This window comes from Chelonoidis abingdonii, chromosome 6, assembly GCF_003597395.2.
Source record: "Chelonoidis abingdonii isolate Lonesome George chromosome 6, CheloAbing_2.0, whole genome shotgun sequence".
Classification (NCBI taxonomy): domain Eukaryota; kingdom Metazoa; phylum Chordata; order Testudines; family Testudinidae; genus Chelonoidis; species Chelonoidis abingdonii.
The window spans coordinates 64,756,513-64,773,718 of NC_133774.1; the positions used below are offsets into that span (position 1 = coordinate 64,756,513).

General features: G+C 37.4%; 1 protein-coding gene across 3 annotated transcripts in view; it reads right to left on the bottom strand.

Moving 5' to 3' along the window:
• Positions 1-3,286: 3,286 nt before the first annotated feature.
• The window catches only part of CHD1 (chromodomain helicase DNA binding protein 1), an 82,285-nt gene continuing 68,365 nt past the window's right edge, over positions 3,287-17,206 (bottom strand). For 2 of the 3 annotated variants that reach the window (XM_032772384.2, XM_032772383.2), the window contains exons 31-37: positions 15,031-15,294; positions 14,593-14,733; positions 9,989-10,167; positions 7,082-7,178; positions 6,762-6,819; positions 5,456-5,669; positions 3,287-4,297 (exon numbers count right to left, since the gene is read on the bottom strand). In XM_032772384.2, the coding sequence (XP_032628275.1) occupies positions 3,934-4,297; positions 5,456-5,669; positions 6,762-6,819; positions 7,082-7,178; positions 9,989-10,167; positions 14,593-14,733; positions 15,031-15,294 (1,317 nt within the window). In that variant the 3' untranslated portion in view covers positions 3,287-3,933. The remainder of the gene's footprint in view (positions 4,298-5,455; positions 5,670-6,761; positions 6,820-7,081; positions 7,179-9,988; positions 10,168-14,592; positions 14,734-15,030; positions 15,295-17,206) is intronic. The other variant, XM_075067121.1, reaches the window with a different exon arrangement.

Consider the following 17,206-nt stretch of genomic DNA (forward strand, 5'->3'; position numbering starts at 1 on the left):
TGGGCCTTCATCAGGGAATCATCAGGCTTAGGAAAAAGTATTGATAGAAGAATAAATAGGCTTGTATGAAAGTCAAACTATTTTCAGAAGAAATTCTCCGTGTGGTATGCTGTCCTTATGAAATACCAATTAAAGGCAATTGACCCACAAGAGCTTAAATTCACCCATCCTACAAATTGAGATGCCAGTGACTAAAAACATCATTTTAATAGAAAGATGTTGCACAGAATATACCATAGATGCAAAAGAAAGGTCCATCAAAGATGTGAGTACCACAGTCAAGCCCAGGTACTGAATGGTTCTTTAATTGGTGTGGTTTGAGCATTGGCCTGCTAAACTCAGGGTTGAGAGTTCAAACCTTGAGGGGGCCATTTGGGGCAAAAATCTGTCTGGGGATTGGTCCTGCTTTGAGCAGGGGATTGGACTAGATGACCTCCTGAGGTCCCTTCCAACCTTGATATTCTATTCTATTAGACATTTTAAAAACCTAGAAACCTTAGGATGGAGGGAAAAAACATCAAGAAACAGTCAACAGATGGATTATATACTGATATAGCAACCATGTTTCAATGACAATAAACAATAAAAGATATTTTAAACAAGAGACTCCAAAGGCTGAATATGATTCTGGGTAGACCACAAAGAGAAATACTTCCACATGACTAGATACATTTTTCTGGTAGACACCTTCCTGCTCTGTACCAAAACACACTGTATACTGAAGAGCTTCTGCCCACAGAACTAAGCCTCCGTTCTGTCAAATGAGGGGATTCTGGGGCTAGGTAAAGTACCAGGCCCTGGCTCTGCAAAATGATGTCTTATGGGTTCAGATGCGGAGGAAGTGGACTGATTGATAGCTGCATCAAAACGGAGTATCAAAATTTATGCATCCATAAGCAGGCAAAACAATCTCACAGGCAGAGCAGATTTTAAAACCTGTAAATTTAGTCTCCACCTTTGGACTTAGTTCTCAGAACCATGGTGAGACTAAACGTAAAAAGATTCAACAGCCAAAGCACTTAAATAAAATAAATAAATAATCAAAACCTATACTACCTGCTAATAATACCATCTAAGATACAAAGTAAGCAGGACACAGCAGCTTTTTTTTTTAATTCTTCTTCAAATGTACGGCAAGAGAGGTGATTATCAACATTCAGATAATGAAGTCCAGATTAGCGAGTCAGTGGGAAGCTTCAGAAATGGCTTTGTAAGTCTGAGAGGCCACTGACATGATCAAATCGGGCACTGATTTACAATTTGGTACATAATTTGTGACTGGTAACCACAGTCTCATTGTGCATTTTCTCTTCTCTTCCGAAGGTATATGAGATGACAGTATCTGCCATGCAATGTTCTAAAACAGGTTAATGGTGCGCAATGTTCAGCAGTCAAGTATACCAGTGCTCCAGTCAGTGTTTGAAGAATGTGGACATCAAGACCCCTTATTGAACCCATGAGTTTTCAGACAAGACTAGTCCTTGCTTTCACTTTTCCAGATGGGCTTTAAAAGTCAAGCATCTACCACAGACGGTGAGAAAGAACTGAGTGGTGGTTGGAGCTGCTCTGCTTTTTGTACTTTTACTGCAAAGGGCATGAAGATGTGTAGGAGATATACGGGGCCCCAAAAGGCTGTCAGCAACAAGATTCCAGGTTTGCATGCACAAGGTACACAAACCTACAGGGGGATCCATGTGGGCCAATTCTTGAAGAACCTTCATTTCAACTTTAATATTTTCAGAAACTGGAAAGTTTTATTTTATACAATTAGAGATCAGAATGAGAAATCTGAGTAATATATAATTAATCTGACATTAGTCTGAAATGTAGGGATGATAAATTCTGTGTCATGCACAATTACCAAACCAGACCTAACTGTCTGAGGTATTTTATATATTAGTTTTATTTTCGCTCTATAAAACAATCAAATTATTTAGGGAACAGCTTATTTTTTTAGATTTATTCTGTTCTAACAAAGCCAGCTGACAAGATAGATTGTGGGTTAAAAATAGAGCAGCTATCAATTTATTTGTTTCAAATGTGACGTTATATATATATACACACACACACACACAGAGCGTCAAGATCTCAACCTTAACTTATTCACTTTGTGTCTAAGTATATTGGATTTTTGAGGATAAAATTTTAACAGAAACATGAGTAACTGTCATCTTCAGGAAAAAGTTAGGGAAAAAATTCTGCTTGCATACCTTTTTCTGTAACTTGCCTTCTGCATTTTATTAGTGACATTCGTATAGACATCCGGGATCTTTGACTTTTCTTAGATTGCATCTGCTTATTATCCTTTTGGACTCATAACCTCTATTTGTGACCTCACAAATAACTGCAGTTTAGATGATGATCATAATGTAAAAAACAAAACAAAAAAAATCCACAAATTGTAGGCAGGGATCACAGAACATAAAGTAAATAAACTAAACAGAGATCCTGGTTTTAGACATATGGCCTAAAAACCACCACGGAAAATAAAGACAAAAATATAATCTAAGCACCCTAAAGATATAATTTGAAGTATTCCATCAAGTCAGTGGGTTTTTAACCTTATTAAATTATTCCTCCCGCCACACATTTTAAAGTATGATTTTGCGACGATATTCTGAAATTTGATATAATCACTAAAATTAGTATACATTTAAGGGTAAAACATTTTAACAATGTTTAACTTATAAGGAACGTAACACCATAGGAAAATAGCATCAGAAAACTACAAGAGCCCATATATCCTTTAGTTAAATTTAATTTGTCAGATAGAAGTTATCTGTTTACAATCAGCGTGTAGTGTAACAATTTTTATTAATAAAGTCACTCAAATCTTCTAAAATATTAACTGGCTGCATAGCACATTTGACATTATTGCCTATACTGAAGAGGGAAAACAAATGGATTTACAATAAAATTTGTCTGATATGGATTCTGAAGGGTTCATGTGTTGAATTATCCTTCCCCTTTTAAAACAAATACACCCAAAAAAATTTTTTTCAGAGCCTAATTTAGTTGTATATTTCTTACCATTTCATTACAACAATCACAACACGGACAGTTTACTAGAAAAAAACAAAACATATCGCACACAGTATCTCAAACAAAACAAAAACAAAAACAAAAAGAGCACTAAATGGAATAAAGTGTTCCCTTCCCCCAATTTTACATTCTGAGCAGTGATTCCATCAAGATATTTTATTCAAAAATGTAACACACTGATTTTGTTTCATACTTGTGACAAGAAGGCCTGAGTTGGTGAGGAAAGGAACAGTCAAAAAAAGCCTGAGAGGGGAAAAAGCTCATTTAATTAATTTACAATAATTTACAGCTCTTTTTTTGTAAAAAGGCATTACAATTGATCACAAACAGGAGAAATCCTGGTTATTTTACAGTTCTAGGTACAGAATTTAAATATTCAAGCTTGTGATGAAAAGCGGCAAGGTGGTCGCAGTGTACAATGTAAACAAGTAGCTTTGGAAAGTGAACAAGGTCCTTGAGAGTTCTTTACTAAAAAAACCAAAACAAAATAAAACCCAAATGCCTCATTCCTTCCTGATACACGATCACAGGTCAGTGTGTAAAAGTTCATTTACAAACATAATTTAAACTGTATTCAGCTTAAAAGCACTTTGACGTGAAGAGTTTTATAAGATCCAGTCTGAATGGGGCAGTGTTGAGGTCCCTGTAAAAGTAAACATCTTCCATTTCTTAAAAAAAGTGCCACAACATTTGCAGCACAGTGCAGCATAAACTTTAAATACAAAAATATTTTTTTCCTCTGTTGGGATAATAGACCTTGCATCCTGGAAAGAAGTAACAATACTGCTACTGATAGAATATCCAGTCCATGTCTTTCAAGTCATGTAAGGCAATTACTGTGTTAGTTTACTGTATATGGCTAAAAGAAGGCCCAGAAAATGTTAGTCTTTGTTATGTTTTCCGGCTACTCCATGTATGTTCAGGTGTACTTTTGTGATCTGCTGAGTGTTCAAATGGAGATCTGTGTCCTAAGGGAGACCTTGAGCCATAAGGAGACCTCTGATCTAGTGGTGACCTTGGGCCACTACTGGAAGCTCTATGGTCCATTTGCCAGTCTGAGTGGTATCTATAGTCCCTGGAAGATTTATGATGGCTGTACTCTGAACTGGATCGGTGATCTGAGTGTATCCGGTGGTCTGAATGAGAACGGTGGTCTGAATGAGACCGACTGTCTTTTAAATTTCCTTCCAGGCTTGATCTGTGATCTCTACTCCTGTGGTCATCCAGCTTTCTATGTTTATTATCACTGTAGTATCTGAAAGATAGGATAAATTGTTATTTTGGTAATAGTAATAAAAGCAAAGGTTAAAATGGTGGCAATCTAGCAGAATTACTTTAAGAGCTCATTCTTTGAAATTCAGCACTATACACAAAAATTAAGCTTTGATGCTCAGAAACTTGGATATTCTTGTGTTTGTCAGAGGAAGCATATATATAAAAAACAGATGAGATACATCCTTTGTCAAATTCAATTAGAAAAGACGAAAGTGTTATAAAATGAAGAGATTCCAAAGAGCCTGGTAACCATATTTCATTCCATGCTCTCATGCCCCATCATCACTGATGTCTTACTTGTCCAGTGTTACTGAAATAGGTCTACCTCTTATGATATCAGAATATCAATTTTTCCTCTCATCCAACACAGTTTCCTCATTTGATTGCCTATCACTTCCATTGTCAGCCATCCTGTCTTATGTTGTCGTTTTCTGCCCTTTTTTTTTTTTTTAAGGGTCACGGTATTGACTCTTTATCAGAACTTTCTATCCCTTGAACTGACTTCAAATCTTACCTATATTACTATTTATAATAAGTTTATAGCAGAACATAATGTGCTAGGTGTTTTTCCAAAAGAAAAAACAACAAAGTCTTTGACAAAAGGAGCTCACAATCTAAGAGATAGAGACTAGGGGAAGTAGTACAGAAGCAGAGGATCTGAATATGTATATGCATATGCATAAGGGAATGGAGGTGTCCAGTTCATTGGTTTGATCCTGAAATTACTAGAATTTCAAAACGGTGCCCAGCTGCATCTCACACATACACTCTCATACACACACACTCTCACACAATATCAAACAATCTTCAAGAGGGATTTAAATGCACAGAGGGTAGGTGGTCTTGTGGATGAACTCAGGAGAGGCATATATTATTGGCTAAGTGTAGAAGAAGGCACGTTTTAATTATAGCACACTATTCTAATCAATTGAGTTTCACTAAGCTTCTGAAATATTTTTATGTGAGAACATGTTGGATAAGTATCTACAAGGACCTAGCAAACTGGCAACCTGTTTTTGGTATGAACCACATACTTAAGTGAAATGCAATTAAAAAAAATCCCCAGAAACAATACCAACAATAACAAAAAACAAAACATGCCTCCCCCAAATTTCTATGGATTATTAGCAAAACTCACCTGCTGTCCTGTTTGTAGTGATCCCAATCCCTGTGATCTTTTCCATTACTGAAGGCAGAATAGGGCCTTTTTCTAGAGTCGCTTTTTTTGTAAGCATCTCCCTGATGCCTGTCTTTGTGATGATCGTGGTATTGTGACAAATGTCTGTCAGAGGAATAACTGTCCCTGCTACTGTCATCGTGGTTTGTATTCTCTTTCAGTCTTTCCACATCTGCTTAACAAAATAGATAGCTATGCTGAATGTGTGTTTTTGCGTAAGAGAATTTCATAAACTACAAAATTTCTAGTTGAAAAGTATGAAAGGATTATTGTACAGAACAACCCTTCAACCTCTTAGATTTAACTATGTGAGAGAAATACAATGATTTGCAACAGCAGCTGACTATAGGAGCAAAAATGTGTGAACTGAGAGAAGTTGGGATTGAATAGGCAGAAACAAGAATAGAAATGCAGAGTGGAATTTAGAGGTGGACAGATAGAGATTATGTAGGATCTAGAATGAATGGATGAAAAGTTCAATTTGATTAATTAAAGGACAGGAACCCAACAAAGTGTTTCAATGAGAGGTCAATGTGGGTGAGGTTGCCTTTACCAGCGGAATTTTGAACAGTTGTAGGAGGAGCAGAGAAAGTTATAGTATTCAAGGTGAGAAATCACCAAGGCATGGACAAACGTTTTAATAGTGCAACTAATGAAACAAGGGTATTTTATTGTGATTCAGAGGAAGATGTACCATTGCTTCATGAGTGATTGGACATATGTATAGTGAAAGAGGAAACAAAGAAGTCAAATATTGCATTGTGGCTGCAAGCTCATGAGATTGGGAGGATAATGTCACTGTCAATGACAAAAGGGATATTACATCCTACATCATAGATTGCTGGCCCCTGCTTTAAGTGAAAACCTTAGAATTCATGATAGTGATGCAAGAAAACAAAAAACGAAACAAAAAAGCCTGTAACAAAACAAAACAAAACAAGAAAAAACCCACTTTGGAGTCTGAAACTAGTCTAGAGGCATCAAGCATTTCTCTTTTTTAACATAATTAAACACAAAAGTGTATTCTCAAATGTGTTCTAATAAAAAGGATTGCCAAATAGCAAATAACTCTTAAAAAATTAGCTGCAGTTGGATTTGTGCTTGACTTAGTTTCACCAGCAAAAGTATGTATGCTGGGTCTCACTAAGTAAATCTATCTGTAGGGACAATTTCACTTAATGCTAGGAGGAGTTTTAGAAGGTTTCAGAGTTTCAAATACCCTACTAGAAAACAATTCAACTCAACACCACCATGCAGAACGTCTTACCTGGATTTCTAATCACATGTGTGTTCACGTTGCTGCTGATGTTCTGGTCATTGTGTTGCTAAGAGAAATAAATACAACAATTGGCATTGCTAAATCTCAAAATTACAAATACAAGTGCTAAAACATTCCATCTGATCAAAAAGGTGACATTAACACACAAAATTATATCCTTTAAATCAGACATTTTCATTTGTAAAAGGTAAATTCAGAATCCATTAACACTTTACCCTCATAAAACAAGTTTTAATATGTCCAAAAAAAAATTGGATGTATACAGATATCCAATCAGAATGTCTCGAAATATAAAAATAATATATTACCTGAGATTCCTGGCGTTTTTTGATTGCGTGTTTATATAGTTTGTGCAGCTTTCTGGCATCGAATTCTGTAAACTTTGAAACAAAAATCCACAAATTTCTAGAGAAAGGAAAATAAAAAAAACAAAAAGACAGGTTAGCCTTCCTGCATACACTGGTTTTCCTTTATACCATTTTGTCTACAATGGGGCTGATTCACCATTGTGATATTTCAGTGCCACACTGGTGTAATTACATTGAAGTCAATGGAGTTGTACTGCAGTGGTGAATCAGGTCCCATCACATGCAAAGGTAGAATGTCTAGCAATACAACAAAGAATTTTGCATAATTCTCTGAAGATATTAAACACTAAATGCTACATATGTATTATTAATTCCTCTCTTTTTCTTTACTGCTGTGTGATGTTTATATTAGTTTGTTTAGAATGCAGATATGACCACGAAGAAGTAATGGACATCAGTGAAAACTCTGCTAGTTAAGGGTGGGATAGACCTGACTTTACAATAGGAGTTGAGTGCTCAATTCTCTTAAGAGAAACAATGGGTGATGCAATATCTTTTGTTAGACCAACTGTTAGTGTTGGACAAACTTTTGAGCTCTGATCTCTTCAAGGTCAAAAAGCCCCTTTTTTTTGAAAATTCCCTCTAAAATGGAAACTGTGTTACTCAATGTAACTTCCAAGATTGATTTTTCCTGCAGTGCAAGACTTTTGTGCCACATGCCTTATTTCCTGAAAATAGCAGAGGCAGATAGGATGCAACCATATGATTCCAAGGATTGGTCATGCATCTACTGCTAGTAAATGAGATGAATTTTCACAACTGAGTAATCACAAAGATACTAGTGGAAATGAATCCTAATTCGTTTTCTGGACGTTTGTCCACACTGGGAGAGGGAACAACTGGTGATAAAGAATTTGGTGGGAGGTCCCATGTGGGGAACAAAGTCCTTGAAATTTCAGGCCCCTATTGATTCAAAAGAGAGCGGGCAAGAGAAATTTCCTTGCTGCTGTCTCCAATTCAACTTTAAAAGCCAGGACTGCAATATAGAATGCAGACGCGTTAAATTGCCTCTTTAATTTTCATGGCTGAAAGAGAAATTTGAAATAGAGGGGGGAAGTGGCAAGGGTAAGCCTGGAACTATTCTGAACTACCTAGCACTATTTGGAAGAAAGTAACGAGGTGCAGCCCAAGTTCTTCTGGAGAGGCCAGAATCCTTTAAAAAAAGGTCACATATATCAGTTCTGGAGAAGAAACTGTACTTGTGAAGTTTGCTGATGTACTGCTGAAAACACAAACCACAGAGCATTCACTGATGTTCTCACAGGGTTCCAAAATACATCTTCAGTGCTGAGTTTACTACTTCTTCAGTATACTAAACTTTGCTTTTTCCGGCAAGTGATTAATTATTATAACTTTGGCCTATGAGCTTTACTTAAGTACGTACAATAGCTGTGTTTAATGACACTTGTATAAGTGGTCACACATGGAATCTCTGAGAACTGGAGGGAATGATTGTCTTTAGCATGCTGTGTGTCCAATCAGATATTGGTGTAGTTTGTCTTTCAGTGCCTTATGCATGGCCAAGAAGAAGCCAGAGTTTGCATAGCCACTGTATAATTAAATATAAGATAATCTACCACAAACACCATGCATGTTATGGATAGATAAAATTTCTTAACATTTGCTGATAGTTTTTATAGCAGTGATACATGGGTAGAGATAAGGTAACATGGATGATCTTAAGTGTGAATGTTTATCAATTTTTTCCCTTAAAAATAGAATATAATTGTCTATTTTGATTGTACGGGTTTTGGGACATGGATCTTGCTTTCATACTCGTCTAAACTGTTTAACACAATGTTGGAATACAATAATTGAGTAAGAACAGCAGCATTCTAGAAGTTGCGGATATTTTTTTCCCCCAATTAGAATTAATGACTGAGGACTTAGGACTTTTTTAATCTATTTAGAATTGTGCGAAATGCTGAAAAATATCACCCCAACTTTTTATTTTAAAGTATAATCTAGGTAAAGTGAAGTCTTTGGTTTATAATTAAGCACAAAAACACATTCGGAGATTCTTTCTGATCCTTTCTTGCCGCTTTGTTAGTTATTAGTATTAGCATTAAGATTTCTAAGTAATTTTTTTAAAAAGTAAAACATCTTATTATATGGTGCCAAAGTTAATATTTCATTGTAAAGCCATAGCTGACAAGCAATCTAGTTTCACAATATATTTTAGTATTTTTCTAGAATGGAGGCTCTAAGCAAATTTACATAGGCAAAACTTCAGAAGTGTTCACTATGAAAGCATAACGAATAATAATCAAGATTAAAAATTAGATGCCATCTTCTGTCTTTACAGATAAAAGTTCTTTGCCACTAAAAGTTACTTATAAAGTACTCAGGAACTTCTGATTCGCTAACTTCCAGTCCTTTTTAAAACCAGGAGAAGGCTCCACCTAGTGGACAAAGTACAGCTTGCAGGGGTAGTCAATTGTTTTTTGTCAAGGTCCAAATTTCTTGGACAAAATATAGTCAATGTCCAGACTCCAGAGAAAATAATACAAAAATAATAACAATAATGATGATAAGAAGTAAATAAAGATTTTGGGATCCATTAAAAAGCATCTGGCGGTCCAGATCTGGCCCACAGTTCTCCTATTGACTATCCTAAGCTTACACAATGATACACAATTCAGCATATGGAACATGAATCTGGCTTCAAAATCCACTACACAATTCACATTTTTCTTTATTGTACTCATATGGTATTTTAAAACATCTGTAAGTAGATTCAAGAATGTGAGAGCTGGAAACCAACAAAAATGGACAGAAATCACTCTAGTTAATAGAAACAGTTAAGGGTTTTTTCCTTTCATTCATGAAAAATGTAGAATTACTTACTTCCTCCACTGCTTAATAAGTTCAGGATTTGTGTATTCTTTTAGACATTCAGTGATGTGATCCCCAATTTTGATCAGACACTGTCTAGTATGCTCCAGCTGTTCCCTTTCTGAAAGACCTTTTTCTGGTCTATCTAGCTGTTTCAGCGCTGCTTTGACAGGCCTCATTCTTTCTTTGCACTGTAAAGTGGAAAAAGGGATATACAAGTCAGGAGGGAAAGGAAAAAAGCAAATTCTACATGACCCACCTTACTACTGTGCTATTTACACAGGAAAAGACAGTGCTACTCTAAGCCAAATGAAATGTCAAGCCTCTGGCTCACAGCTTTTAAATTTTTTTTTTTACTACAGGTTTCCTTTGGAAAAGTAATAATTAAACCAATGTGATATTAGCTCCTTTATGAAAGCATTAGATTGTATTTAAGATTGAAGAAAATATTTTTCTTAGAAATAAGATATTACAAACAGATACGATGACTCTAGGTATTATAATTCTAATCTGTTGTTTTTTTTGTTGTTGACCTTTCAGCACAAATACACAGTACTAGACCTGTGTTACTTTCAAGAAACTTTGTATACAAATTCAGTGTCAAGATCGTAAATGACAGTATTCAATAAATCTAGAATAGATGAATCCTGAAAGAATTGCAGCCCAGAGAGAAAGTGACATTCCACTCAGGAAAGGACCTGCATTCCTCTTCCTCTCTTGTTGGGCATGGTTCCCTACCCTTCAGAAAAATCTCTGCAGCTCTCTCTCAGATAATCTTGCCAGCGGATTGATCCCTATGAATGAAGCTAAGACTACCAAGGAGATGCTGGTATGGACAGACAGATGAAACTCAGTTCAAGCTTTCCTTGCATGAGGAAGAGTGGAAAAGGCTGGCTCTCCTTGTCCCATATCCAGCCCTCCCAAACATTCATTTCTTCATGACCCAGTAAGAAAAAGCTCTCATTGTACCTATCTTGAGTCTCTAAGTGAAAAGAGAGAAGTGAAGAGAAGAGGGAAGGGGAAGAGGATAGACTGAACTGTAACATCTGATAGTGGAAGTGATGCTTTCAGTAGGTGAATAGGAGAAATTGTCAAAAGCAGGGCCTGACTAGACCATGTAGATAAGCTCCTGCCTGGCTCACTAATATTAGGAGGACTTCTGGAGAGACTGCAGCAGAAGTGCTATGATCTCCAATACAGCTTTTGTCTCCTTCATCAACCTGTTCAGTGTCTTGAGCTCTAAAAGCACCTGGACTACTCTTTTATCTTTTTCTTATTATGACGAATATGGGGAAGAGTGTATTTAAAAAAAAACAAAAAACAACAAAAACCTCACATTGCCAGAGCATTCAACAGATACTTTTTATTCAACAATCAATCTCAATTACCGAGAGGGCAAATAGGATAATAAGCAAAAGCCAGCATAGATTTGTCAAGAACAAATTGTGCTAAACCAAAATAAGTCCTTTCTTTGACAGGGTTACTGGCCTAGTGAATGGAGGGGAAGCTGCAGACATGATACATCTTGTTTTTATAAGGCTTTTGACATAGTCCCATATGATATTCCCATAAGAATACTAGGGCAATGCGGTCTACATGAAATTGCTATTAAATGGGTACAAATCTGACTGAAAGACTGTACTCAAAAAGAGTAGTTATCAATGGTTCACTGTCCATCTGAGAGAATGTATCTAGTGGGGCCCCAAAAAGATCAGTCCTGGGCTGGTGGTATTAATATTTTCATTAATAATTTAGATAATAGAGTTGTGGGTATGCTTATCATATTTGTGGATGACATCAGGCTGGGAAGGATTGCAAATACTTTGGAGGACAGGATTAGAATTCAAAACAACCCTGATAAATTGGAGAAATGGTCTAAAATCAACAAGATGAAATGCAATAAAGAGAAGTGAGAAGTACAATAGATTTCACTTATCAGCAACCCCTCCGTTGCCAGCAAAGTTGCCATTATCTGGCAGTTGCCAATAAGCAAAAGGCAGGTTTACAATACTGCAGCTGGAGAAGGAAGTGCTGGGACGTCCCTTCCCTGGCCACAGATCTTGCAGTTAGGACAGCCAGTGGGGAGGGAGGACTGAAGCCCAGATTCTGGGGCTTTCTATATGAAACGGGGTGCTGAGGGACCACAGAGCTGTATGATAACTTCCCCTATGCTCTCCAGGGATTGCGGTCAGCATTTCTGAGTGCTTTCTTCCCTGCATGCAGTCACCGACAAGGCAAAGCCAGGAGAGTCAGGGAGTGGTCTGACATCCAAGCTGCAGCCCCACTTCATATTACTGCCCTGCCCACAGCCTCCCCTCCCAGCCCACAGCCCTGACCTCATGCGCGTTCCCATGCACAAGCAGGCTTGTGGGGCTGTAGTCCCAGAAAGAAGCACTGGGACATGCTGAGCACTGGTCACAGGCAGCTTTGTGGGGCGACAGCCAGGGAAGGCACGTTCTCACAGCACTTTCTTTGCTAGCTGCAGCTGGTGTGTCTTCCAAAAAATGCTGTTAATTTGTTAATAAGCTGCGTGCTGATGCCAACATCTGAAGCCCCTTAACATAAAAGGCAATGGGATGGGATTGATTCTCAGCAACATGTTGCTATTAATTGGAAGTTGTTAATATTCAGGTTACTATTAAGTGGAATCTCCGTATTACATTTACAAGGAAAAACCCAAATGCACAAATACACAGTGGGAAATAATTGTCTAGGCGGTAGCACTGTTGAAAAGGATCTGGGGGATTATAATGGATCACAAATTGAGTATGAGCCAACAATGTGAAAAAAGCTAATATTCTGGTGTGTATTATACTTATACTAAGCTTGATAAGTATATGGAGGGGATGTTATGATGGGATAGTTTAATTTGGGCAATTGATCTTGGATTATCGGCAGATAAGTTTGCTAATGGTCTGTGAGGGGATGTTGGATGGGATGGGAACTGAGTTACTGCAGAGAATTCTTTCTTGGGTGCTAGCTGGTGAGTCTTGCCCACATGCTCAGGGTTTAGCTGATCGCCATATTTGGGGTCGGGAAGGAATTTTCCTCCAGGGCGGATTGGCAGAGGCCCTGGAGGTTTTTCGCCTTCCTCTGCAGCGTGGGGCATGGGTCGCTTGCTGGTGGATTCTCTGCAGCTTGAGGTCTTCAAATCACAATTTTGAGGATTTCAATAACTCAGTCATGGGTTAGGGGTTGTTATAAATGTGTATGGGTAGGGTTTTGTGGCCTGCCTTGTGCAGGAGGTCAGACTAGATGATCATATTGGTCCCTTCTGACCTATGAGTCTATGAGTCTATGAGTATTAACAGAAGGATCATATTTAAGACACAAGAGGTAATTATCCCACGTCACTTAGCACAGGTATTCTGGACATCACACTCAGAAAGATGTGACTGAATTAGAGAGATTCGAGAGAACAACAAAAATGACAAAAGGTTTAGAAAAAGGTTTAGGAAAGGTTGAAAAAACTGGGCATGTTTAGTCTTGAGGAAAAAAAGACCCAAGGGGTGAGTTAATTTTCTCGTTACCTATCTCTCTTACGGCCCCAACTATGAGTTAAACCAATCTGGGTTCCTTTAGATTCAGTGGGCCCAATTCAGGAGGAATGTAAAAGGGTGTGTAAACTACACATTGATAAATTGGGTATGGATGTTAGTCAAAGTCTGCCCTGTTACAATATACACAGAGAGAGCAAAAAAGATGTAAATCATCTCTGAATCTGACATGTGCTACACCCAGTCTGAAAATTCAATTCAGGGAGTCTAGGCAGTCTGAGAACTCCATGTTGCACCTAAGGTAATTTGACCCAATCTTCCCCATTAACGTTTTCTATTAAGGTAAGATGAGAAACCGAGTGACAATCAGCATGATAGTCAGTGTTAAGAAATGCTTCTTGAGCATGAACCTGACTGCTGGTTTGAATGAACATGGCATGCATGTGTTATGGCCAAGCAATGGGCCCAGTACATCCATCCCTCCTGATGAAACACAGGCCCATCTTAAAGATTGCAGGCCACAGCTCCCTCAGCAAAGGCAGAACCTAAATGATCGAGACAAGACTAAACAAAAATGAAATATTACATTCGTCCATTCCTCAGATAGAACTACAACAAGGATCCTCACATACGCCAGCAACAATCCAAACTGGTTCTAACCTATCTTGTCTCTGAAGCACACAAATCTCAGGATTTCACATTTTTAAATGTTATATGTTGCTGGACATATGCATATCAAATGATCTGTGAAGAGATCGTAGCATATTTAGGCACCATAATATCATTGGGAGGTCACTGTCATATTTTCATAGGACCTCGCTAAAAAGGAGAGTGCATATTCAATATATAACTCAGAAGTGCAAACACACATCTGAAAAAGCTGATATTGAGCTTATGCAGAAATTTTGTAATGTTTGCTGCATGAAGACAGAACTGAACCTTTAATATATACCTTATCCACATATTTGGTGTGCTATTCTGAGACCTCACTGGCAAGGGATCAAGTGCAACAATGCCTAAGCACATTGGTGTTAACCGAGCATATAGAAGCAGTTTTAATTCAGAACATCATTCTTTTTGTGTTAAATATCAGCATTAAGATGGCAATAAGGAACTTACTACACTGAATGTCTTCTGATCCAGTTCTTCTGATTCTTCAGATATAGGAACTGGCTCACTAATTGCAGTAATATGAACTGGAGTATCTGCTGATGTAGCTTTCCTGATTTTGTCTCTGTTGTCAGATTTGACTTCATTAATCTATGAATAAAATATTAAAACAGATCTGAAAAGGGAATTGGAGTTTAGTTCTTCAGTTACACTATCTTACTACACATACTGACCATTTACATATAATTAATTTTATTTATTTTTTTTGCCTAAGGAAGCAGAAAGGAGTGTGAATGTTTCTTATCCCACTTGCACTTTCAGCCAGCTAAACTATGTGGCAGTAACAATAACAGAGCATTAAGTGATCTAAAATGCCTGTCTACCTCAAAACTAACCTGTTGTTTTTTTTTTTAAATTGTATTACATAATATACTGAAATCTAATTACCTTCTCTTCCTTTGCTTCTTTTTCTTTCTGTGTGGACTCCTTTACTTTGCTTTCTCTCTTTTCTTTCATATCTTTTTCCTTTAATTCTTTCTTATCCTCTTTTTCTTTTTTCTCCCTTTTCAGTTCCCTCTTGTTTTCCTTTTCTTTTGTTTCTCTCTTTTCTTCAACCTCCTTCTTTATACCAATATCTGGCTCAGATTTTTCATCGTCTTCTTTTTCCGTTTTAATTTTTTTATTTGAATGTTTCACTGAAGTGATCTCATCCTGCAACATTTAAGTATAGGCATCACATTGCAAACTCAATTCCTAGCTTTACAAATTTTACAACAGAGAGATTAAAAATATACCATTCTTCCTCAAAGTGTGATTTTTTAAAACTTTAATACCTATGAAGTGCAGCTAAATCACACAGTGATACTGTAAAAAACAATTACACTTCTGAAGTTTAATAGGCATGTGCCAGAGAACGCTGAATTGGTCAATATCAGCTTTACGGGAACACAAGGGAATCACATTCTAGAAGTTTTCCTGAGAAGGAAATGGAAAAGTCAGTTGGGCAGTCTCAAGGATCCTTTGCTTGGCTCATCTGGGGCGTGAACTGAAAAGTCATTATTTAACTTTAGGATTCCATTGATCCTCCCAGAAAGGCTGCTGAGGCTACACAATAGTGTGACTGTATCCTAAATTTCAAGGCTGATTGGAGGAGGAGAAAAACAAGCTTTACACATGGTCTTAGTGGTTGTTTATAATCAAAAGGGAATACATACAGGAATTATTAACTAAAATTAAGTGTTGATCCTTCTAGTAAATAATCTTGGTTTTCTTTACATCCGTTATTGTTGTTGTATTTGTATGTAGTCCTGATCTATACAAGAGACTTTAACACATTTTTTTTAAACCAGCTTAGTTTAACTGGTAGAAACCATACATGGATGCTCTTATTTCAGTTTAAAGGTGGCTTATTTCAGTTTAGTTTAAAACAATTCCTAATCTACTGAGGTTAAACCAAAATAAGCCTGACTCAAACCAAACTGAATTGCACCAGTTTATCCCATAAATGCATCAGTTTATCTCAATATTGGTTTACAAATCACATCTTTAAACATGTGCAACAAGGCCTTAGACTTTAAATACATTTTATCTTTTTTTATTGGTTTACATGATACATTAAAAACAAACAAATGGTAGCAAGGAAGCCTGGAGGTTGGGAGGTGGGGAAGGTATGTGTGAGAAAAGTTACTTAACCTTGCTATGCCTCACTTTTTCCAACTGATAAATGGAGAAAGCAAGCATTACTCACTGTCATTTGAGCATTTGACTGAAAATGCGTCAAGTGTTAAAACTGGCTGTCTTTGAAGCTTTGGTTCAGACACCAACATAACTGTTGAAAAAAAGTTCCACCTGAAGAATCAGTACAGCTAGTAATGATGCCCTAGGCACAAAGCAGTACAGCTTTATCTATAGCTCCAATGCTGGATTAGTATTTCTAGCAAATTTTAAGTCATGGGTGGGGAACCTTTGAAATCACACAATGTCATTTTTCAGACTATACTTAGTTTATTATGTAAGAATTCAGAATTCCATCAATACTGCCACAGCTGCAGTTTTCTTTATAATTAGGGTCCTACCAAATTCATGGTCAATTTTTGTCAGTTTCATGGTCATAGGGTTTTAAAAATTGTAAATTTCATGATTTCAGCTATTTAAATCTAATATTTCACAATTTTGTAATTGTAGGGGTCCTGACCCAAAAGGAATTGTGTGTGGGGGGGTGATGGTGGTGGTAAAAAAGATACTGCAGGGAGGGTTGCGGTATTGCTACTCTTAGGCCTGCTTTACACTGGGGGTGGAGAAATCGATCTAAGATACGCAACTTCAGGTACGAGAATAGAACTTAGAATATCTTAGATCGACTTAGATTGACTTACTTTGCGTCCTTGCGGCGTGGGATCGACAGCCGCCGCCCCCAACTCTTGCCCTGGTGGAGTTCTGGAGTCCATGAGAGCGCATTCGGGGATCGATGTATCACGCCTAGATGAGACGCGATACATTGATCCCCAATAGATCGATCACTACTCGGCAGGTAGTGCAGACATACCCTTACTTCTGATGCTGATGGCGTCAGTGCTGCCTTCAGAGCTGGGCAGCTGGAGAGCGGCAGCTGCTGGCTGGAAGC